The sequence below is a fragment of the Corvus moneduloides genome, chromosome 1, assembly GCF_009650955.1.
Source record: "Corvus moneduloides isolate bCorMon1 chromosome 1, bCorMon1.pri, whole genome shotgun sequence".
Classification (NCBI taxonomy): domain Eukaryota; kingdom Metazoa; phylum Chordata; class Aves; order Passeriformes; family Corvidae; genus Corvus; species Corvus moneduloides.
Genome location: NC_045476.1, coordinates 39,694,267 through 39,718,008, shown reverse-complemented (window position 1 = coordinate 39,718,008; position 23,742 = coordinate 39,694,267). Strand labels below are relative to the sequence as shown.

Here is a 23,742-nt window from a genome sequence, read left to right as displayed (position 1 = left end):
GCAGTAGTTTAATGTAAGATAAAGTTTCTGAGTTAGTCAACTAAAGAATAAAACTATCCTTTAGCTTTTAACACAGACTGCAGATCTGCAATCATTAACATACAACATAAGTTGGAAAAATGTGAACTTCTGTGAGATGGGATGGATAGAAACATGTCAATATTTTTTATTTATTTATATGCTTTAAACATTCTGGAATGCATTAACATGAAAGTAGTTTTGAAAATACCTAGCTTCAACTTTCTCATATGATTCCAAAAGCTTTCTGTCAGAAATACATGCCAGTACTCATGGAACAATCCAAAATTACACAATTGTATTATTTTAATTTTCTTTCATTTCTATGGAAAAATGCTCTTAAAAAGTTAGTGCTAAAGCTTTCTTGTCACTGACTTGCCACTTTCCAGTTTTAGTACTGGAAAGACCATGCCATGTAAGGATGTAGAAACCTTTTGCCTACATTGCAATATGTATTAATGATTACTGATTAATATTGTAGTTCTGAGACACAGTAGCAAATTTACAAATAAAAAAATAGTATGGTTATTTCAGATAATCAAGATATTTATTGTTGTGACATAAATAAACATTACCTAAAAATATGAATCTTGTCTTAATCTGATGGATGCTCAGGGCAAGATCTATTTACTTCAAACCATTCATCTATGCAGCTGTTGGATACAAGACAAAAAATGAAAACAATTGACATGAATATCAGTAGCATTTAGCAGTAGGATACGAATATAAATTAGTTTCTCAATTTCAACGACTAGTAGAATTTTATATTATACAAAGAAGTGTTTGCATACACACACATCACTGGAAAAATTAATAACCCTAAACCACAGTAATACTTAGGTATTAAACACTGTTGAAAACCCGAATTTCTTAAGTGTTAAAATTTTCTAAGGAAGCATTTTACAAATTACAGATTTTATACACAAGTTAATTCACTACTAACATTTTCATCTTGATTATATCATTCATTGACATTTTACTTTCTGTAAAGTACAGACACTTACGAAAACAAAATATGAAACAGGTTTAAAAAGCATTGCCCCCTCTCCCTGCCCAACTCTATTAGCATTTGAGAAAACTTAAGCCCACATGACCTAAGCTCCTCAGCCATAATGCACACTCCTTCCCCATCCAGGTGAATTTGCAAGAATGAGAAGATCGTAGCAGGGAAAATTAACTTCAAATACATTTGGGGGAGATGCAGAAAGATGTCATCTAAAAAATATCTTCAAAGTTGCTGCTGCTGTTTCCTTGTTGTTTGTTTTTAAATGCAAAAAGCAACTAAGTTTAAGCACTTCTTTAATCACCCCTTAAGAAGAGTTACCCCGTAAATGCAACCTGAAATTGTATATCCATCCTATGGAATACTTGCCCTTTATGATATATGCAGAGGCAAGGCAGCCGTGCTATAGTATCTCCTTGCTGCAGCTCTTCCAGGCATATTGCACACTCCCCAGCATCTTTACTCAGCACATCCTCTGAGGAAAGAGCACAAAGTGAAATGGTTAAAAATCAGACTACTACAAGCAAAAGGTTCTTTATTCAGAACATCAAGGGCAGCTACAGAAGAAGGTATTTTTTGTTCTGCAGAACGGTGAGGATCAGTGACACACCAGCTGACTTAAGATTCATGATGAACCCATGCTCAGTCTTCAATATGGAAATTAAGTTCAAGCCTGAATGTAACATTTCTCTGGACAAGGCACTGTAAGTAACAAGGTAAAGTTCTTCCTAACGTCTAAACACTAGGCCGGCATTTGCTTTTTCTACTCTCCTACTCATTTCTCTTCTATACATCTGGCTTCATTTGACCAGCACTGCTGGTACTCATATTTCACACCTTCAACCTCTTCTCACCATGCTAGCATGTTCTACATCCCATCCATGTTTTTCTCAGTGTAAAGTATGCAACTGTTTACTGTAGGAATGTGAGATTTCCATGAAGGAAAGATCATTGCTGTATGGCTCCAATGACTCCTGGAGACACTGGATTTTTTGCAGTATTACCAAGTCCCAGAACAAAGGAGGAAAAAGTAAGTTACTAGGAATGCAAAAGAATTGGCCTTCACTAAGAAGTTTCTGGGAAAACATATTATTTTTAATAAAAACCTTCTCTCTTGGACACTTCTCTTAGCCAGAATGTGGGATGCAGAATTCAGTCTTAGCATGAAGCAAAACAGAAGATCACATAAGTCCCTGTTTGCCAGATGCAGATTAGAAGTTCCAGTTAGACACAACCTCACAGAGACCACAGGGCACTCCCAACAAGAGACCATGTAGCAATCAAACTGGCAGATCAGAAAGGTGCACACTTGGCAAAGTGAAGCCCACGTGCTCAAGTTTCCATGGTTTCATGGGAAAAGCTTCCCTTTCTTTGCCAAAAGGCACCTGAAGTGATTGCTTATGGAGAGTACCTTTTGCAGCTCTATGCAAAACCAGCAGCTCTATGCTGTTCTCTCCAGTGGCTCCAATACTCAACCCACTGGCATTCCAAACACAGAGAATGACAGACAACTACAAAGCTACCATGGCAGCAAGAAAGTAAAAGGAAATCAGGTCTACATTGTTTCCACTGAATGACAGCCATCTCTCTTGCAGGTGCCTGAGTTTCTAAAGCAGTGCTTATTTCAGTCTCCACTATATCCATTGGTTATACTAAAAATACTATGTAATGCCACATGTGGAGCAGCTTCATGAAGATGTGAAAAATATCTAACATGAAGTGTACTCCTATAAAGAAAAATACTCAAAACAAAATAATAAACTACATCCACCACAACAAAGAAAATTTTAAAAATGTATTTTACACACGGTAACATTATTGGGGGGGGGGGGGGGTTCATATTAAAAAACTCCTGTTGTTCTATCAGAAGCTGTAAGCTTCTCAGAACATTAGACAGACTAAAGAGACAAGGTAATTTAAAACAATACAAAAGATTCTAAGAATTCTTACCTGTCAACTTGCCCAGAAGAGAGTGCTAAGGATAAATACTTCTTTGAGGTTGGATTTGTTGTTTGGGTTTTTTTTAAATAAAAAGTGATTCTAATATCTGACACCAGGAGGCAAACACTCTCCAGACATTGTCCCGCTACAGAGATATCAATCTTTGCCTGACAGTCTCAGACTTTACCCTCCTAGACCACCTCTCTGCACAACTTTACAAGAACTCCTGTGAGCAGTTCTCTTCTCACAGTTAGGCTGTAGGAAGTAGCACCATTAATAATTCGAGCATGTATCATACATACATATGGAGCATACTTAATAAAAGTAATTTTTTCCATGGAGTCCCTTTATCAGATCCGTAACTGCTACCCAAACCAAAATGGAACTAAGATATCTCTAGTGAATTAAATCCCAGTCTCACTCCCTCAAGCACTCTCAAGAGGGAAGCATTTAGTCAAGCTTTGATAAGAGAAATTAAAAAGCTGTCCGATAAAAATACAGTTTATAAAAGAAAGCATTCCTGTGAACGGCTTTCCCATCATTCTCTATTGTACATGTCTGGCTTATCCTGCACGCCCCAGACTGCACAATGCTTGGGTCTGAACTCCCACTGAGCAATTTAACAAGGTTCTGCACCTTTTGGCTAATGTTAGGGCATGATGCCAATTTAAACATTTGTATCTCCCACCAGCCCTGGCATGTCTGACACTCCTTTTATTTCCCCTCCGGTATTCCTGTACTCTTCCTCTTGCCACTACTGGCCCTACTACACAAGTCCCCAGCAAACAGCTTGCTGCCTCCCTGGCTTCACCCCAGGTTTTCCAACTGGGATGAGCCACCAGGCACACAATGGGCTTTGCCTAGTCATGCCAGAGGGAGCTGGTGCGAATGACGGCTGGCACAGACTGGACCTTAGAAACATGGTGCAGTTCTGCCACCCCTGCAGAAGAGGTTATGTTAACAGGTCTCAATGCTCCTCTTCCTCTGGAATACTGAGGAATCAGCATTCCCTACTTGTGTTAACCTCATGAATCTTACCTAAGGCTCTTAGATGTAAATACTGAAGGAATGAGTACAAAAAAAAACAACTGCTGTAAATGCCCATGTGTAATTTGCACATTAACATACTCCAAGCCCGTATAATTAAGCTCATAATTAATTACACATGTAGAGCGATGACAGAAAAACCAAATCCTTCACAGACTTATGACACCTTGGATCCAACTACCTTTTGACCATTTTAGGTGATTCAGATCATCAGACTCAGACAAAGAAAAAGGGGTCAATAATCCCGTTAGACCGGGATCCGGTCAGAATTTGTTCTGTACTTGTTTTATACAGCACTCAGCTACACCAACACTGGCTTGTATCAGATGGAAATCAGTTTAAGGGCCATTTAACAATGACTTTTAAACATATCTGTTACAGAAAAATCTGTGTATCATTTTGCACAGAACCACTGCAGTCTGAAGAGGTTTTTTGTTTCCATCTTTTCCTGCAGCAGTGATTCAGCAGATACATTTTTTATAATTTTTCCCTTAAAAAATGCAAACAAGCAACAAAACACACAAACCAAAAGAAAGAGTAAAGCAGCTTAAAACTTCATCCATGTTATGATTAAGACATTTATGTCAGTCTATTACCTAAATGAAAGTGGGAAGAGGAAATAGACCACATTTTTCCATTTCACCCACATGTGGGTACATACACAAATACCACACCCCCACATCCACGTGCACTGCACCAAACAGGACGTAAATACTCCTCCACCTTCCCAGCTACTTGAACAAGTACTCACTAGCCAAAGATTGGTGTCAAAGATGAAATCTTGCAAAAGAGCATGGTATATCCCTCTTGAGTCTGCTCAAGTACTTTTTCCTCTTCTCCTCTATCCCTGGTTACTACTGTATTAGCTTCTGGTTGTCAGTAATTTTTCCTCCTAAACTTCTGCTTTTATCTTTACTGGAAAATAAATTCTACTCCATTTCTGCATTTATAGCAAAATAGGTAGTAGAAGATTAAAAAACAGGCACCCTCGCAATCTTGCACATACTTTACCATTTAAAAGCTTTTCCTAGAACTTTCAAAAATACATCCAATAATTATGAAAGCCACTAACTCAGCCATGATTAGGATTATAGGCAATATCCGTGATTAAAGTGCCTTTAAACTGAGGACTGCAAAAGCACATGCACTGCATACCTTCTGGATAAGGTAATTAAAATCTGTGCTGCTACTTTTTGGTTTTCCTTTTAAAACACAGGCAGATATAGCCCTAGGCTCAAGAAACCAGAAATCACGAATCATGGAGATGTCAATGTATTTTGGGAGATACCACTTTATAGCTGCAGTATTTTACTTTTCTCTGGGCGTTCACTGGAAACAGAGCACCAAGTTAGAAACACCTTGACCCAATTCAGTATGACAACTTTCCAAAATGTCTGTATTTTTTCTAAAATTTAAGACCTTAAATGTCTGTCGAAGCTGCCACCACAACTAGCTTACTAGTGAAGGACACCACAAAGGTCAACCCTTTTGGGAACACAATTGAAACTTAATTGAAACATACCTTTTGAACAGTATCGTATCAGCACTAAAATTGGTAAAAAGACAGTGTTGGGGTTTTAGTTTAGTCAGCCATTAAAAAATACTAATTTAATTTTATTAAATAGTACATAATTATCATGTATCTGCTACACATCCATTTAATTTTGAAGCTGATGGCTAAAAACTACCTTAGTAAAGTACTAGAGACTGTCTTTGCTTGTTTTCACATGGAGTATGTAGAGTTCTAGACATCTAGAAGCCAATACATTTGTTCACATGTATAGCATTAATTCATCCATATTGCAGAATTTATTCTATATTTTTACTGCTATCACCTTAGCTGACACCACAAGGAGTCAAGAAGGAGCTACATGTTTCCACAGGTATCTTACTATTCAGCAGCCAGCAAGCATGTGGGTATGCGATCACACACTTATTAAATGCTACTGACTTGATTTACTAAATCTTCGTGGCTTCTGTCACATCCGTTTTTCTCCCCCTCCATTTCTTTCTGGTTGTTTCTTACTATGCTTTCTTCCTCTTCACACTTATTTTCCCTAAAATGTGTTCTCTCTAGACCTGTATTTTCTACTCCTCCTCCCGCCCTCCATCATCTCATTTAGTTTTCTGTTGCAAAACAGGCACTAGAGGAAGGATGGAGAGAAATATTATTAACTACCTGATACAAATAATATGGACAGCCTTCTTATATGGGGTTAATATCCTTGGGAGAAGTAGACACTAGAATGGAAGGAAAACCATCATGCAGGATGTGCTTCTCTTATGCAGCTCAGCGATTATCTTTGCAAACTGGTATTGACTGCAAGCAAAACCTGTCTTTCCCAGTCCACCCTAAGCACTAGGAGAGCCAGCAGTTTCTTCGACCTTCCAGCTGTTTTTCAGTACTCTGGCTGCCACAAGAGGAATACTCTTGATTCTCTACAGATCATTCCTGGATGACCAGGTCAGCCATCTGCTGCTGCTCAAAAGTTGAGGCAGAAAGGCACTCTGAAGGAGAGCTGATTCTTTAGTGCTCAGAGCTCTCAACAGCAGGAGGAACATCATTCAGTTGTCACTGCAGATGCTTATTGTGCCACTCAGCTTGCACAGCTACAGGGTCAGTCAGCAGATTGAGAAAGGCACAGCTGAAGCCATTAGCTTAGCTCCCCTATGAAGATTGCACCCTCACAGCCAGAAGTGAAACTTCCACTGCCCTCAGCAGGGAACCTTCTGAAGAAGCAGTGGGTTCCTGATTAGAAACATTTCATGTTGCTCTAATATAAGCCACCTCCTCTGGATCAGATGTAAAAGGGAAGATATTTAACATCCAATGTTCTAACTTGTACCACAGCTAAGCAGTTTTCAGGACTCACAACACCATAACGTTGAGCAGGTGGGAATTCAGTATTTAGCTCCCCTGAATAACTTCAATCCAAATTCCCTTTTATGCTGCTGAAAAAAAACAATATCGCTGTGCTAATCAAACAAGCACAGGTTGCAACTTTTTGTGCATACAATAACCCCAAACACCACTGCACGACTCATGTGGTAACACCTAGAACTTAAGCAATCCAAGAATACCTTCCCAGCCACAATACACAAAAGCTAAACCTCTCTAAAGCAAGCTAACAAGCTACAACAAATGTGGCACTTCATCAAATACTGACAAAGTGCTTGACGAATTGCCGGGTTGGGGGATGTTGTGATGTTTGACATCTCACTCTTCACCCCTTCCAACACGGCAGCCCATTACAATTTCCTAGTCAAAGTCCAAGCATCATCCTTGTTTTCCCCTTCCCTCTCATGTTGCTCAGTGTTGGTCCAGGTCTGAGATAGCTATATACAAACAAATACCCATCATGAAAGACTTCCTGCACAAACATTCTACAGTCTTTGGTGCTCCCTCTTCTCAAAACACAAAAGTGAAGGGGAGGGAGCACACAAAACAAAGGGAAAGAAATATTTGCAGAATAAGGCCTAAGTGGCAACACTCGTATAGCAACACTAGGCTAAGATAGAAGAAATGTCATTGTTTCTTAGCTAACCCACATTTGAAGAACTGGATTTAAATTTTTGTAGGACGTTCTGAGCTTAGTAAATTCTGAGAAATAGCTAGATGCTTCCTGTTCAGACAGATAACAATCGGGCCTATAGTAGTGAAAAAATACTTCTGGTTAGATAAAGATAAAAACTGAAATAGTAGTGATAGAAATACATTTTAGGGAGCAGGTGTAAAAAAAGGCTGTGTTGTGTAGTCATAGTCTACCTAAACAGAATTGTGTCCAGGTAGCTAATTAATATAGAAGGCAGAAGCATTTGCACATTGAGAAAAACAGCTCTTTTGTGGAGAGACTTAGCTTCAGCAACTACAAGGGAAACCTAGCTGGAGCTGTATGACACAGGGTGCCAATACAAGTTATGGTTCTGAAAAAAGGAATTAAATCCCAAGTATAAATAACACAGCTTTAATACAATGTCCAATTAAGGTATCTTGCTTGCAGACAAAGTCAAGTTTGCACCTCAGGGCTCCCACTGAAAAGCGAGGCTTTGTAAAAAAGGCCAAATAGAGAAATAAAGCTCCTCACTTCGAAGCATCAACATTCCTGTGCTATCGTGATCAGTGTACCAGCTTTCTCAGTCCATATTTATACTTCTGGCAGAAAGTGTTGGGGTGAAATAGGTATTTATACTAGATAAATTCTATCAGCCCAACTGGACATGAAATGTCTTGTCCTCCTATCTTGAAATTTATTGCCAGTGACTGTGCCTTTCCACAGTAATTCAAGATTTGCTGTCAATACAATTATCTGATTCACTCTAAAACTTCTGCTTAAGTCTTTCCAATGTCTGTTTAATCAGTCTGCTTGCAGTTTAAGATGCCTTTGGACATTAAATCATCTCAAGGTAGCTAAATAACTTTCTTCTGTTGCACTGACTTCTAAAGGCAAGTTCTATTCACCCCATTTGTACCATGTCTTTAAATTGTCAAATTTTAGCCTAGGTATGGGCCAAAGAGCTGCACCTGTTCATAAATGAACCACAAATAAACAGTCTTATCCTCCGGAACATGATGTAGACTTTTTGCCAGACTCACCCATCTTGTACTAAATCCCCGCTTCAAGTGAACTGACATATATTTGTTTTTTGAATGACCCAAGAGGTACCTTGAAGAGTCTTCTTTGGCATGCTGTGTTTTGTCCCAAGGCTTACCCTGCTCCTGTCAGAAACGCTGCTTCTGGGAGATAATACTTCTAACTATTGTCTTCTCAGGAATCGATTGGGTGAAAAAGTCTTGAATGCAGCCGTAGAAAACTTGTGCCCCACTGTGAAATCCCACCATGAACGGTGTAGCCCAGCACATGCTGCCTGAAACAAAGCTGCTCATTGCAACACATGGAATAAGGAAGCTGCCTGCAGGCTGTTTTCTTGGTTTTTCATCAGTATTACATGACCTCTCAGGGTATCGGGTGTTAATCTTGAATGTCAGGAGTTAAAAGCAGCATGTAAAGGGGGCAAACCCACGAGAAACAAAATAGCAGCAAAACAAGATACCTTAGGAAACAGCATAAAGAAAGAATCACTTGGGGAATACATCCTCCTTAGCTCCCATCAGGTAAGAATGATTTACACTTCTCAAGGCTGAGTTTACCATCAAAAAGGTTCTTACACCACAAGTATGCTACAAAAGGAGGAGTGGTTGATTAAATGGCCAGAGGCAACCAGCACGTATTGCTGACAGAGTCTGCTGCATTTAGAGAGGATTGTTTCTTACAGGGAGCTGGAGATAGAGCTGGGATGAAGGAAACTTATAGAAACAGGCAAGAAAGAACAAAAGTGTGGGATCCATGCATGCAGATCTTCTATTGTTTTTCTTTGTTCAGGAGTAAAACAAAGCAAAATATTTAAGTGCTACTTATATGCACCCACCAATCCATATCAGCACTAAGAGACTGAAATGGTAGATGAAAAATCAATTTAGGCCTGTTAAAAACTTGGGTCTGCAATCCAGAAATCCAGTTCAAAGGTGAGTGAACCATAGTTTCTGCTTAAGCAACAGGCAGGGTCACCAAGAAGGGTACACTCAAGAAAAATAAGAGAGACCCGAATTCCAGCTTGTCTTGCATAGCAGATAACTTCTTTACCAAAGGTAAAGAAACAAAACCCAAAGCCAAACAAACAGCAACCAAAACCCACCAAAAAAACAACCACCCAACTAACTAATCAAAACAACAAAAAAATCCCAACCCCACCACAACCAGCCAGGCATATAACCCCAAGAACATTTATCTATAGAAGCTTCTTCTGGTAGTAAATCACCTGGGTATCTGAGTTAATGATTTCATGAAGAAAAACTACCACTGTGGTCAGGAGAAGGGTAAAGATTTCCCTCCAAATACAGTGCAGAGACAGGTCTCTTCAATAGCTTTACCATCAGAAGGAAGACTTCACTCAGATGCTGTAAGTCTGTTAAAATGAGCAACTTTTCCAAATCAAGACTGGATGCTATCACCAACAATGTTCTTAAAAACTTGGCAGGTAAGGCAGAGCACAGATGTGGCAGAGGAAACAACAGAAGATGACTGTCTGATGAAGCTGAAAGAAAGATCTAAGTTGGATAAGATCTCAAAGGTGCAGGATGTTGATATGGCTGTTCAAAAAGATCCCCACAGAGTTTAGGAAATCCCTTTTGCTTTGTCAGCTTTTTAAAGTGACTGAATTTATTTTATCCCCAACCCAAAAGGAGACCAAAAACATTGCAGAGAAGAGTTTTCCAAATGGCAAATCTTCAACCGTTCACCATCACTGAAACTATGGCCAGAAGCCAGAGTTGCTTTGCAAAGATTTTCAAATAAGAAGTTTCGTTCTTCATGGTCTGCAATAAACTAGGAGTGTGATGGGGACACACTGGCCTAATGAAATCTGTGCAAACTCTCACCTGACAGAAGGCAGATAAAACAAGTGCATTAGAAAACTTCACAGAAGGGAAGGGTAGGGCAGGAAGTGTCCCCAAACAGAGTCAGAGAGACAGAATGAAGAGAAGCAGCACAGATGAAGTTATCTATCCTATTAGTCTGGGCAATGTGGGTTACTTTAATGGTGACTCGTTTTGAAGTTGGATGAAGGATTTGATTCCATGTTTTGTTCACTTTGTCCTATTCCAGGCTTCCTACAGGTGCCCTGAGCACAATGAGTTTTGCCAAGTCTTTTTTCCAGTCTTTTAACATTGGCCAAGTAACTGACTCATTGCAAGCTTGCAGAGGAGTTTGGTTTGATCTGACGCAAAATGAGTGCATAGGGAGATGACATGAAAGATGAAACTCTGAGCCTAAGGTAAAACAGGAGGAGGGGAAAAAAAGCAGGTGTGTGTGACTAAGACACTATTCTTAGGGAAGATACGATGCATTACCAAGCAACACACAATGAAAACACTGGTGCCAAAACTCAGTGTGCATAAAGGCTGGCTTACTAACCCCAGTGCCAGGTGCTAGGCCTAGAGGTACTTTTCCCAGCAGGCTCCAGATCAACCTTCTCCAGATTAACACAATGTCTGGTGTTAACGTGCATACATGGGACAAGGATATAAATCACTGCATAATTTTTACTTGTCTGTCTTTTCTGTTCACAGCAGACAGACTGCTTTTTACAAGCTATTCCTCTTTTAAATGCAATTATCCTTGTGATATAGATGGAATGCAAAACATGTCTGAATGCAAAAGGTTCTGATAGCATCAGATATTGAGTCAGAGTTTCCAAAGTTATCTCCATTTTTCTACTCTACACTAACCCATTATCCAGTATTATAATTTATTGCAGCAAGCATAGAGATACAGTATTTCTGGTGCTAACAGGTACCTACAGGTTATTACTATCCCAGTGAGATACTGAGTGTGTAGGTATTGAATTGCAAGAGGAGGAAAAAAAACCCAAACAAAAAACCAAACCACCAATAAACCCTCCTTTACATTTTAAAGCAACTAAGTGAAATAAAAAAGCACAATTTCAACAGTATTCAGCAATCATGATCATTCATGAACAGTAACACAAAAAGATTAACATGGATGATATGTTTAAAAAACCAAAAGTCCCCAAAGACAGTTCTCCAGTATTTGTTCCAAGTTACATGCCCACAATCTGGCAGTATATTTCTACAGCCATATTAAAGTTTTATTTTTCTCCTCATTTTTTTCAATTTAGAGGCTACCAAAACTATTGAACACCACTATGACATCATTTCAGCTAATAAAGCCATAGATTAAAATAGACTTCCTTGGAACTAGGGAGAAAAAAAACCCCTAAGTGTTAACCAAACTATTCCTTCCTCCATCTCTTCGTTCCAAACCAATAAACATTATTTATGGGCTAAAAATTAACAGTGAATACTACATTCTTGCTTAGCTACACAGGGGCTATCGAATGTTTAACATTACACATGAATAGTATCTAATGAAACTACACACAAGGAAGGAGGGCATGAGGAACATAGTCGAAATGATGAAAATCGGATACAGCTTCAAATTACAGATAGCTGTTAGTGCTGGGTTAAAATGGAAGTTGAGGTTTTTATGAGGAAATTTTAACAAGGGTTCGTTAATATAGTTCAGCACTAAACACCAGTGAAGTTTCTCATGTTTCAGCTGTGTGTTAGAACTTGGGGTTATCTCTGAAGCTGAGCAAATCTGTAGCGACGTGAGACAAAGTTACACAAACTTCGGGGAGCAAGGAGGTTCTCCCAGGGAGGATACAATAGGCAAGTCTAGTATTTTGTACCTGTGTCAGTAGGTGTTTTACAGCTTGTTCTAGAATCACTGGATTTTGTTAAAAATACTAGAAACTGGTAATCTTTTCCCCTGTGTAAGCAGTGATAATAATCTCCAGTTTAGAAGTGAGAGTACTCTATCACACTAGCAGTGTTCTCACCCAGCTTGTTTCTGAAGAGTTTGGCTTGTTTTATCACTGAAGTCCCCTACAAAAGCTGGACTGACTTCTTTTCTACATTGAATGGCTGAGTCTGCACCTCACAAGCACAAGACTATGTAAGTAATCCCAGGGTAGCAGGTTTTAAAGCAAGATTTTAATCTTGAGAAAAAAATAAATTACAAATGACAATCCTTTCAAATTGAGCTGCCCTTGGGGCAGTTTCTGAGCCAGAAGGAGTGCCTCTTATTCCTTTATACTTCTTTAGGGGAAAAAAAAAAAAAAAAAAAAGAAAAAAAAAGAAGGAAAGTCCTGACCTGCAAATAATCTCTATTAGTTCCTGCACAACAGTGAGGAATTTAGGGAAGGAAATACTATGAAAATCCTACATAGATCACTTGATCGCAGTGAGATGTAGTCTGGCATTTATTTTTTAAAACCCAATGAATTCCAGTAGTTTTATTTCAAAATCCAGCAAATGAAATCCATTTTCTATGAATAGAAAAGGGATATTTTCAAGGTTTTGTCTCCACAGGGCAACTAAGAAGAAAAAAAAAAAAAAAAAGAGCAGATTGCTGCTAGCAAATGAGTAAAATCTTAAGGGTTTAGAGGTATCAGCTTTAAAGACGGCAGAATTACCATACAAAACTAGCAAAACTAGGAACGTTGTTTCCCCTGGAGCTAAGTTCCCAGCGGTCACAAGACTGCAGCAGTTGCAGACGCGATTTATGACATCCTCTGAATGACCTCTCAGAGCTGAAGAGTGATTAAGTGCAAGGCATAGAAGGTAGCTCCTGTCTGCCCGCATCACGTGCTGCGGAGTCAGAGCCCAGCGAGCGGACAGAGCTGTCCCTGGGCTTTCTGCTGCAGGCGGCACTGCGCTGCCATTATGTAAGAGAGGCACAGTGACACACAGCGCAGGTATCGGGCCCCCTCCTCGCCCGAGCTGCATCCCTCCTTGTGTCACCCGCAGATGCTCCTTGCAGCACTGGTTCACAGGTGTATCTGTCATTCTCCAGGACAAAAATTGTCATTTGACTTCAGCAGCACTGTCAGTGCAACAGCAAGACAACAGCAGTATCTGAGGCTAAGGAGCAGCATATATGCAAAAGAAATAACTTGAGCTATTCAGCACATGAATGATCCCATTTTCTCTATTTCTTTCAGAAACAGGCTTGTTCTATAGCTGACAAAAGCTTTACTGTATTTATCCAGTGCTGCATATAAAATATTCCCACGGCACAGGTATGCATTTATATAAAGGCAATCCCAGTGTACTGAGAAAAAAAGTTGTCCTGTTCTCAAGAACTGAATTAAGTATGAGGTGACATTGCAGCTATTTTGGCTAGGAGTGATTTGCCGTGGCTTTTTCACAGCAAGCTCAGTCTAACAGATTTAGGCCTGGCTGAAGGGAAAGTGTGCAAAAAATACTTCTCCCCAAAGGCTTGTTAAAAGAGTAAGTCACATGCACAACAAATCAAAGTTTAAGATATTAATAGGTGTGATCTCTGCACTGTGTCCTTCTCAGCAGGATCCAAGCATGTCAACTTTACTTCATTACAGAAGAAAGAAAATCCAGCATCATCTATTGAGCATTTCCGACCTGAACCATGAAAGTGAGCTGTCATAGCTTATTTACAAATCTATATCCCCCTTTCTCTTGCACGAAAAGTAAAATAATAAGCAATATTGATACCTCAACCACCACCACTACATGTCCAAGAGTATATCTTGCTGAGATAAATGGGGCAGTCTGCAGTTCTGGGAATTGCTTCTCCAGACATTCCAAGTACTTCCCTGTCAGTTACACTATGTTCCCATTTGATGAGCTTTCTTCACAGCCACACCATTACAAACACACAGCTTAGTTTTCTGGCTCCATAGCAAAGGGCTGACAGTTTGTGGGTGTGGAGGAAAGATAAGAGACTGCAGCCTCTGAAAGTGCTGCAACGTCACACTGTAACAGACTGACCCAGTTCATCCAGGGACTGAGGCTGGAATGGGGTCACTGAAGCAGGTCCTACCTCCTCCCTTTAGGAGGCAGGCACAGGCTGCACAAGTTGAACTAGACTGTGGTTTTGTTTAGTGACATTTATCACCATTACTCTTTAAGATGAACAATCTCCCTTCCCAACAAACTTGAAGTGTAACAGGCTGCTTTTGCAGTGATGCTCTTCTGTGAGGTACCAAAAACTGTTGAAGGAGAGATTTGGGATTGCAGGAATACAGCTTTACTGAACAAACAGAAGAAGAAATTAAGTTTGCCACTGTTCCGCTCAGCAGTCTGGTTTGGACAAGTAGCTATTTTGGCCTAGACTGGTGAACATCAGTGAAAGTTCTTGTTCAAACATTATCAACAATTCTTAAAGGGAGAAAGTAAAAACCAGTCAATATATTTTAATCAAACATTACATCAAACACAATTTCTCTTCTTAATATGACAATTCCCTCCTGAAATTTGATAATGATTTGCAAGACAAGTTATGAAAAGTCTGAGCTGATATTATATTAATTCATAGAAGAACATCTGTGCAAACGTCTGAGATGAAAATTTTATTTACTATAATAATGTTCTACTGTCACCACGTTAAACAAAATCTCCAAGTCCAACAGCTCTTTATATTTTCAAGAACTACTGAAGAAAACAGTTTTATAGCATTAGGGAAACTGAATGAACCTCCTACTCTGGAGGATGTTCACGAATACAAAAGATCAAAAGAAAGAGTAAATACCACTATTTTAACTGCAAGCAGGGGATAACTGTCTTTTTACATGTTCTGTTAAACTACCTTTTAAAGTATGCTCTTCTGCCTCCCCAGCATCCCTGAGGACAGAGCACAGAACCACCTAGGGCAGAGTAAGAAGCTAGAAACTTTTAGCCAAGAATCTTGTTAAACTTTTAAAATGAAAGAATCAAGAAATTCTATGGAGAATTTTACACCTTGGATAAAGTGGAATGAAATAACTGATGTGCCTTAGCATTATTTTGTACTGCTCTGCTGAAAGTCTAGTCCTATTAAAGGATGAGGACAAGGAGGAAGGCTTAAGCTTTTCCAGGCAGACTGGCAAGATGCCCTTTTGCAAGGTCTTTCAGGGTATGATCTCAGGAACCCTGGCAGAGAAATTAACTTGAAATTAATAATTCTTTTCGTTCCTTAAGTTTTGAGTGTATCAGTCAAAACAGTTGAGAGCACCAGCCCTGCTGGTGCACAGAAATGACCAAGCAAACCACTGCAGTGGGCAGGACTACCAGAATCATGCATTTTGGTGCTTCAAATATTAGGTTAATGTGCACGGTTTTTCTTTCCTTCTACTGAGCAATATGAACTCAAGTTCTGGCATAAGTATCTTGCCCCAAAGATGCTGAAACGGACAGTAATCAACAAAGGTTATAACTTGTGTTATTAAAAATTAGGTGAGCCCCATTCACAAAGAATGTTTCCAAAATATTTTTATTTAGTGCTTTAGGTGACTCATGCCAGTATTTAAGTCTCTACTCTGGATCAAAATGCATGTTATGGCTGTCATTTCGATGATGACAAGTCCTCTAGAAGGATTACTGCTTACACAGATTCCAACTCAAGATCCTGACACTTGCTCACATGCAAGTTGCAGCATGTGGCAGTCCCAGCAAGAAATGCTCTCCTCACAAGACAAAACTTAACCCAACCGCTCAAATCGATTTAGAACAAAGATCAGTGTGTTTAAGTCATTACAAAACCATTCTTTGCATCCTTGCTAATCTGAATCAATTGCACTGTCGTGGCCCAAGTCAATTTGAGATTGGCTCAGTTGGTCAGAGCATGGTGCGAAAACACCGAGGTCGTGGGTTCAATTTCTGTGTGGGTCGTGCACTTACAAGTTGGACTCAATGATCCTTGTGTGTTCCTTCCAACTCAGAATATCCTGTGATTCTCTGAATTTAGTTAGATGGCATCGGAACATTCCACTCTTCATGTCTGGTGGTAGACCAAACACCCGAGAAAACATTGCCAGGCAGGAAGAGCACATTGAGTTCCAATCCTGTTTTTCCTTCTGGTATACATACCTTAATTTTTAATATTCTGTCTGTAATAGTTTTCCACATGGTAATTCTCAATTTCAAAGAAATTGGATAAACTCTTAATATAAAATCATATCTATAATCCCTACTATCTGTGATGTCTGATCTCCTGCTGTTTTTTAATATGATAAAATTCACTTGCTGTAATTTAAAAAGAAAAACTATGAAGCCCTTACTTCAAGTGAGGAAAAAACCTTCAGCAGTTCATGCATGGGATGTCTCAACATGCTTCCTCTCTGAATTACACCAGTGAAAGCTTTTCTCCTTAAAATGAACCTGAGTAAATATGTTGGTCAAGAGTCAGACCCACTGCCATATGTGAATTAAATGCAGAGTGGTCTGAGCGAGAGCAGCACTGATGTCAAAGCAGCACCACCCCTGAGCAAGCAGCTTTGAGGAGATCAGCTTAGAAAGTTTCCAGTAGAACACCATTCCAACAGAAAGTGCTGACTTGATGAAACCCAAAATATTCCACAGGAATGTGCTAATTCAGTCAAAACTTTTGAAAGAGGACAGGCTGGCTCGCCAAGCCAGCCAACCAGTCTAGTGAGCTGACTGGCTCTCCCCAGCTCTCCAGGGTCACTGGCTTCCCCATCTGGCCAGGTGCCATGCTGCTATCCCTGCCCTCTGAGGGGCCCTCTAATAATAATAAAAATAAGGGAGTCTTACGAAGTGTGCCGAGAAACAAACAAAGGATTTTAAAAATGAAAACCAGAATTATTTCAGAACCAACTGCAGGGTTTCATCAGAAGGAATTGGGTGCATTTGTTGTGAAGCATCTAAAGTCACAAATCTCTCCAGCGTCTCCTCAATTTTTTATAAAACATCTTCCAATGAAAAAAGCTGTATCAACATTGTAACAACACAAAATAAACAATAATTATATTCAAAACCCAAACTTCACCAGGCACTTCTAATCATCAGTAAGGAGTTTAAGGCAAGTTGCTTCCAAAGCACTGAGGAAATTCACATATAAATGCCCCTGCCTGACCAAAACACAGGGCTACAGTATAAGAAACACCTTTCACAGAGTAGTCCCTAAGTGGGCTCCCTGCTCGTCACCATGACAAATTTGAACAAGATGGTGCAAGGGGCCTCATTTAACACTGTGAAGAAGCTCAAAGGAACAGGTATAGCTACACAGTATTTCAGCAGTCTTTTTAAAACAATCCTGTCAACTAGCAAGTAACCCACTTTCTTCATAAAACTGGCTTTTGGCAACCTGTGCTTAACCAGTGTATGGGACCTACTCCTGCTCCTCAGCAACTCAGCAACTAACAGTATTTGCTAATTGCTAGGAAAGGTTTTTCAAGACAACATCACCAAACACCACAATGTTTTTTGCACAATACCATTCATTTAACCAGCATTTGTATAAAAATGCCTGTATATTGGTTCATGTGTGAACACCACAAGTAGTTTAAGAAATGTGGAACAAAGTTCCACAGAAAATAAGAAAGAGCTCTTTTTACATGCCAGATTGAGTCAGCAATGAGATCTCTGTTGCAGGCAAGTCACATGATTTTGAAAGAATAAGGCCAATAAAATGTACTGATATATTTACATGAAAATCAGCACAACTTCCAACATAGAATTGAGACAATTTTTTGACCACTCTTTCAGAAAACACATGTAAATCAGACAGCTGTCCAAGTTTGCAGTTCACCGACCCTTTCAACTGCCAAATGCAATGCACAAAGGTAGCTCAGAAAGCAATTAGAGATTGGCTGGGAGGACTCATTAATTTATTTGAACTTCAAATCACAACTAAGCAGTCTTATAACATTTTTCTGGGGGAGACTCTATGCCTTAGACTCATATTTAAAAAGAAAGGTTTGTCTTCTCAGAATGACAAAATACATACAATTTGCTGCCTGGTGTTTCTTAGAAAGAACAACTAATACATTTACGGTATCATGAGGAAACATCTAGAACAGAACTAGACATAAGCACAGTTCAATCCAACTGCTCAATCTCTAAATATTTCTGCACCTGCAAAGTCTAAGGCTCCCTTCATCTACCTGCAACACAAACCTCAGAGACAAAAGAAGGTGAGGGGGAAAAAAAGAGGAAAAAAGATATTTTTCCTTCTAGTGATAACAGGACTGGGAAATTATCAGTGACCAACACAAGCAAATGATGCCTGGTTGGCTCTATTCGAGTATATATGGCATAAGGCCAAGATAACAATGAGAAAGTAAAGCCTAAAGAGATGCCTTCCATTTTGGAAGAAGGTATCAGAAGTTGACAGCAGCATCTTTTCTTCTCTCAAACAAAACTTGAGATGCCCTCAGCCCATGGCCAAAAGGCAGGTTCATCACTGCTCTCATGATGACAAACAGCAAAATAGACAAGAAAAAAATGCATGCATATAGACAGTCATGTGCAGGTCTAGGCCTGAAATCATGGCAGCATTAAGTAACCAATCTGCTAGTTAATTTTCCTTCATTAGCTGCATTAAAGGGACCACAAGCATACCACAAAGTAACAACTTAGCACTGCATAACTAAGAAGCCCTATCCTCAATTTCTTTGTGCTGCAGTAATTTAAATGACCAGCTATAGGCTATAATTTAAGATTTAGTCTGTGACTCCAGGAGCTAACCAACTGGAGCCACAAGGATCAATGCACACTTCCATGAAGTGTTTATGAAAATGAGACCATACTTCTAAGTAAGTATCTCTCTCAAACCAGCCTACCTAATTTGATAAATTCCTTATTTCACACTTATATAACCATTTCCTAGAATCAGTTCCTGAGGCTCACTGTACAGCAGACACCTAAACTGAGAGATGGCATGCTCCTGTTAACTCATATTGCATTGCCCACAACCACTTTTGTCATGCTGCAGATCATCCATAGTGGCTTCAGCTGCCACTCACAGGTTTTACTTCTGCTCATTTGTTGACTTAAAATACTGTGCAAAGGTAACAAGATGGCCCAAAGGAGTTCCAACTAGCAGTGTAAGCTGAAACAGTGCAAGAAGGCAAAAGGAGTCTGAATACGGCACCACTGTGATTCAAACAAACATCATAAATAGTTCTGAGAGGTTACATTATGTAATTGCCATATCTTTGAACAAAAGTTAAGCCAGCTGAGTGCACTCATATGTACGTGTAGGAAGCAGCAGGGGCAAAGGATTTCAGCCAGTCAACTCATAATTTGTGCACACCCCATCAGATGGATTAGTGCCAGAGCTTGTTCTCTGCCAGTCTGCCTCCTCCTGCTCCACCCTAACTGATCCCAAGTGCATTTTGCTGCCTGCTTCTCTTCTTTGCAATGTCCAGCATCCCTCAGAACACAACTTATCTTGGAAAATGCTCAGATCTAAATTTAAAAAGGAAAAACAAAGAGAAAAAAAGCCCTCTCTGTTAGATGAAGTCAATCTTCTCAAATATATGTGTGGTAACACCAGGAAGAAAAAAGAAATATTTACTTTTCCTAAGTACTGTGCTTTCAAATGGATTTCACGACTCTAAGCATACGATTTCAAATTATTTTTGCAATTAAGGGCCAGTAGTATTGGATAGCATTATGCTATCTGAAGAATAAGGTGGGTCCAAACATTCTCCAGACTTGTTCCAATAAAAAAGTCCAGCATAGAATACCATAACAGCAAGGTGCCTGGAGGGTCAAAGAGCCCATGACACTGCAGGTTATTTATGTAATAAATAACTTATGTTGGAAGGGAGCTCTTGTGGTCTTCTGGCCCGGCCCCTCACTCAAAGCACAACCAAGGTAGACTAAACTGCTCAAGGACGGAGGTTGCATAACCTCTTCAAGTGCCTTGACCACCCTCATTATGTGACATTTCTACTTTACACTGAACCAGATTTTCCCTGATGTAACTTGCAAGCACCAGCTTTCAGCTTCTTGCTGTTCACCTCCAAAAAAAGTTCAGCTCCCTCTCCTCTCTACAATTTCTTTCTAACTGCATTCTGTTCTGACATTGGATGACTGGTGGGCAATAATCTCATTGAAGATGCACTGTAAGATTTTCTGTCAAAGCAGGCACTAAAATTTCAGTATGATTTTCTAATCCCTGGGTTTCTGTGTGCTTGCCATAGAACTGAGTGTCAGCCTAAGCCACAGTGATAGACAGGTTCAACCTCAGTGGCAAAAGTCCTGTTTGCCTTGCATTAAAGGTTGCCTAGAAGGAGAGCTTAGTAGTAGAGAGAAAAACCAGTGCTACTACAGGTGATTCATTTGATATTGGCCAGTTTAATTAAAACAACAAAAACATATAAACAGTCATTATGAAGTATCACATATGGAATCAACATAAGAAGAAGTTCTTTAGTTCCTTCAAGAAAGGGTAATTTTCTTGAATAATGCACAAATGCACAGCATGTCAAGTAACAGTTCTTAATAAAGCCCCCAGGAGACTCGACTGACCCACCTCACTACCTGATGTCATTAGATGAAAGGATGTGTAAGCTACACATATCTCAATTGGACAATAAACACAAACACATACTCACCAGTGGTCAAAAAATGGAATAAACATATTCAAACAAGAAAAATTTTATATTTGCACTACACAGGGCAAATTATAATGGCATGCAGTAAAAAAAGACCAAGTTCTTAGGAATTAATTTGAAAAAAATAAACTACAAGCAAAAAAAAATACATAATTTCTGAGTCCACCAAACTAGTTACCAGAATATCTTACTAAGTAAAGGATTATTATCACACTGATGTTTAAAATGATTAAATAATTATCAGCTTACTTCTTTCTTACCATTGTAGGTTATCCTTGGTTTTGTCAAACACATCACAAGATGTAAATCCATTTCATCAGAAGATACAAATTTTGAACATACAGGGCACTTGAATCCTACGGAAAATAAAAATATGTGTGAGCATACTCAACCATATAGTAAAAATATATATATAAGCCAAAAAGCTATTCTGCACACATTAAAAGAAAGAAAAAAGAAATCCTGGAGGCTTTTCATTTTTGACCTGACATTTTTTTACATAATAGAATTCCCTTGATCTCAGAAGGTCTCAAAATGGATCATTTCTGGAAATCATTCTGCAAACACTGTCAGCACCTCTGGAACACAAACTTTCCCAACAACTTTGAGAACAGTTTAGGGCAGGAGCAAGAGGATCATGTGACTCTACTAAAACAGAAATTACAAATGTGTAGAGGACATAGGAATGAAAATTTGAACTTGGGCAGGAACCCTGAATTAACATGTTCATTTTTACCAGGAATTGCACTGAAACTTTAACCAAGGATCTTGGTTTTACATCTCATCATACAAGTTGCAGCATCTTTTACCAGTCTGGGGCACTGGGAAAATATTAACTCAGGGGTGTTGCCTCACCTACTGAATCACTAATATTTCCTGTAGCACTGAATTTGACTGCTCTCATCCTAGCCAAGCATGACCTTGTTTAGCTTTTGAGGTCACCGCCTTAGGCAACAAGGGGTAAAGAATAATTAAGACAGTCTGGATTGTGATGCAACTGCCTAACAGTCTATGACAAAAGTGCTTAATACCTTAATTTATGTCATTGCCAAAGACAGCAGTCTTCCAGTTAAAGGACAAGATCAGCTGGACAACTTTTACAGCCCACAGAAAAGCCTGATTGATTTTGATCTATTGAATAATTAACACACAAGTGAGAGACAAAAAAACCACCAACAGGGATCTCGATGCGTAGTCGCTGTTAAGGAGTACACCTACAGGCAGACTGTCCAATAGGACAACAGTCAGCAAAAATATCTAATCTACATCCACTCTCAGCACAAAGGCACAACTTCCTCTCTGGTGCTGTTGAAGAGTAATGATGCAGGCCTGTATAAAAGGTCACTGCACCTTCCACCAACATGCCCATCTGGGCCTGCTCCCACATGTTTTAGTTTGTTGCCTCTTGCTTTTGTACTTCTAACCTTGGGAGTCCACCAAAAACCGAGTCAGTCAAGGATGACAAGCAACTTGATGATGTACTTTCAAATAACTGATGCCTGAGAATTTTCATCTTTTCTGTTAATTATTATCCAGATGTAGATCAAGCAACTAACCTGAAGCATTAGCACTCAATACAACTACTGCACTTCCTTTATCAAAAAAATTATTTCTTATGGGCAGCTAATGGAAGCAAGTCAAAGAGGACAACTAGTAACAACCTTAAGGAACTTAGGGCAACAGCTGAACACGTGCTGGAAACCACTTCCTGAGATAAAGTATTGTTCTGCTTCTTCCAATTTTAGTCATATCTATTTCTTCTTTGTATCAATCTTACACTCCAGTTTAAATATTGCTCTTCTCTCCCTAATTTTAATCCTCCTCCCCAACCCACATCTTTACAAACAACAGTTACAACCACAGATCAATAAGCACAGCACAGAGAAACATGTCTTTCGGAAAAAACTAGTTGAAAGGAATTATTTACTTGTTGAAAGCCTTATCAGTGACCTTTCAGCCACTGTGTCACCTCCTTCACCCAGGCTACATCTCAACATGACTAAAATCAAAGTTAGTATCTCAGTCATCCAAACACCCAAACCTATCCATTACTGTTTTATAATGGGTTTCTTCAAAAACTGACCCAGGGTAAATTTTCTCTCAATCTTTATCACCCCAATGCTGCTGATTACTAGGTTGTGACTAGACTATAACACCCATGCATTATTTTCATTTCTATGCTTCTATAAGGCATAGTTGACAACACAGTTTCATGTGAAAAAGCCTCTAACTTCCTTATATGCTTCAGACCAAGTCCTGCTGTGACAGAAGGGAGGGTTTGCATTACAGCAAGTTAACATTTATATTCATGGCTAGTTAAGCACTGGGACAGTCATTAACAAGTCCCCTCTGCTTTCTGGACAGAACTTTTCTAGCTTATTCCCTAGAGTCATGAGCACATGTAATTGGGAGTGACAGGGGGCAGGGACAGCCACCACCAACAGATCCTTAGAACCATTGTTAAAGTTAACAGTGTTAAGAAGGTACGTATCCCAGGAATTCTTGGAGGAAATGTTTTAATCCAAATAAAATATTACAGAGAGCTTGATACAATAATATTATTATAATAATAATAAACATAATAGGTAATAATAATAAATAATAATTATAATAACGCTAATTTAATAATAATACTGCTTTTACTTAAAAGCATGCTTGAAGATAGATGGCTGTGTCAAATCTTTCAGGTTATCCACCTACAGTATACAGATGAACTTGCTTTTACTACCATGCACCTGCCTTTAAACCTAGTAAATGATCTGTGTTCTAGCAAT

At 39.2% G+C, this 23,742-nt stretch overlaps 1 protein-coding gene across 1 annotated transcript in view; it reads right to left on the bottom strand.

Moving 5' to 3' along the window:
• The window catches only part of ZNRF2 (zinc and ring finger 2), a 58,942-nt gene that overhangs the window by 6,402 nt on the left and 28,798 nt on the right, over positions 1-23,742 (bottom strand). Inside the window, exons 2-4 of the mRNA XM_032107007.1 lie at positions 21,229-21,324; positions 1,391-1,496; positions 594-671 (exon numbers count right to left, since the gene is read on the bottom strand). Of these exons, the coding sequence (XP_031962898.1) occupies positions 614-671; positions 1,391-1,496; positions 21,229-21,324 (260 nt within the window). The 3' untranslated portion in view covers positions 594-613. The remainder of the gene's footprint in view (positions 1-593; positions 672-1,390; positions 1,497-21,228; positions 21,325-23,742) is intronic.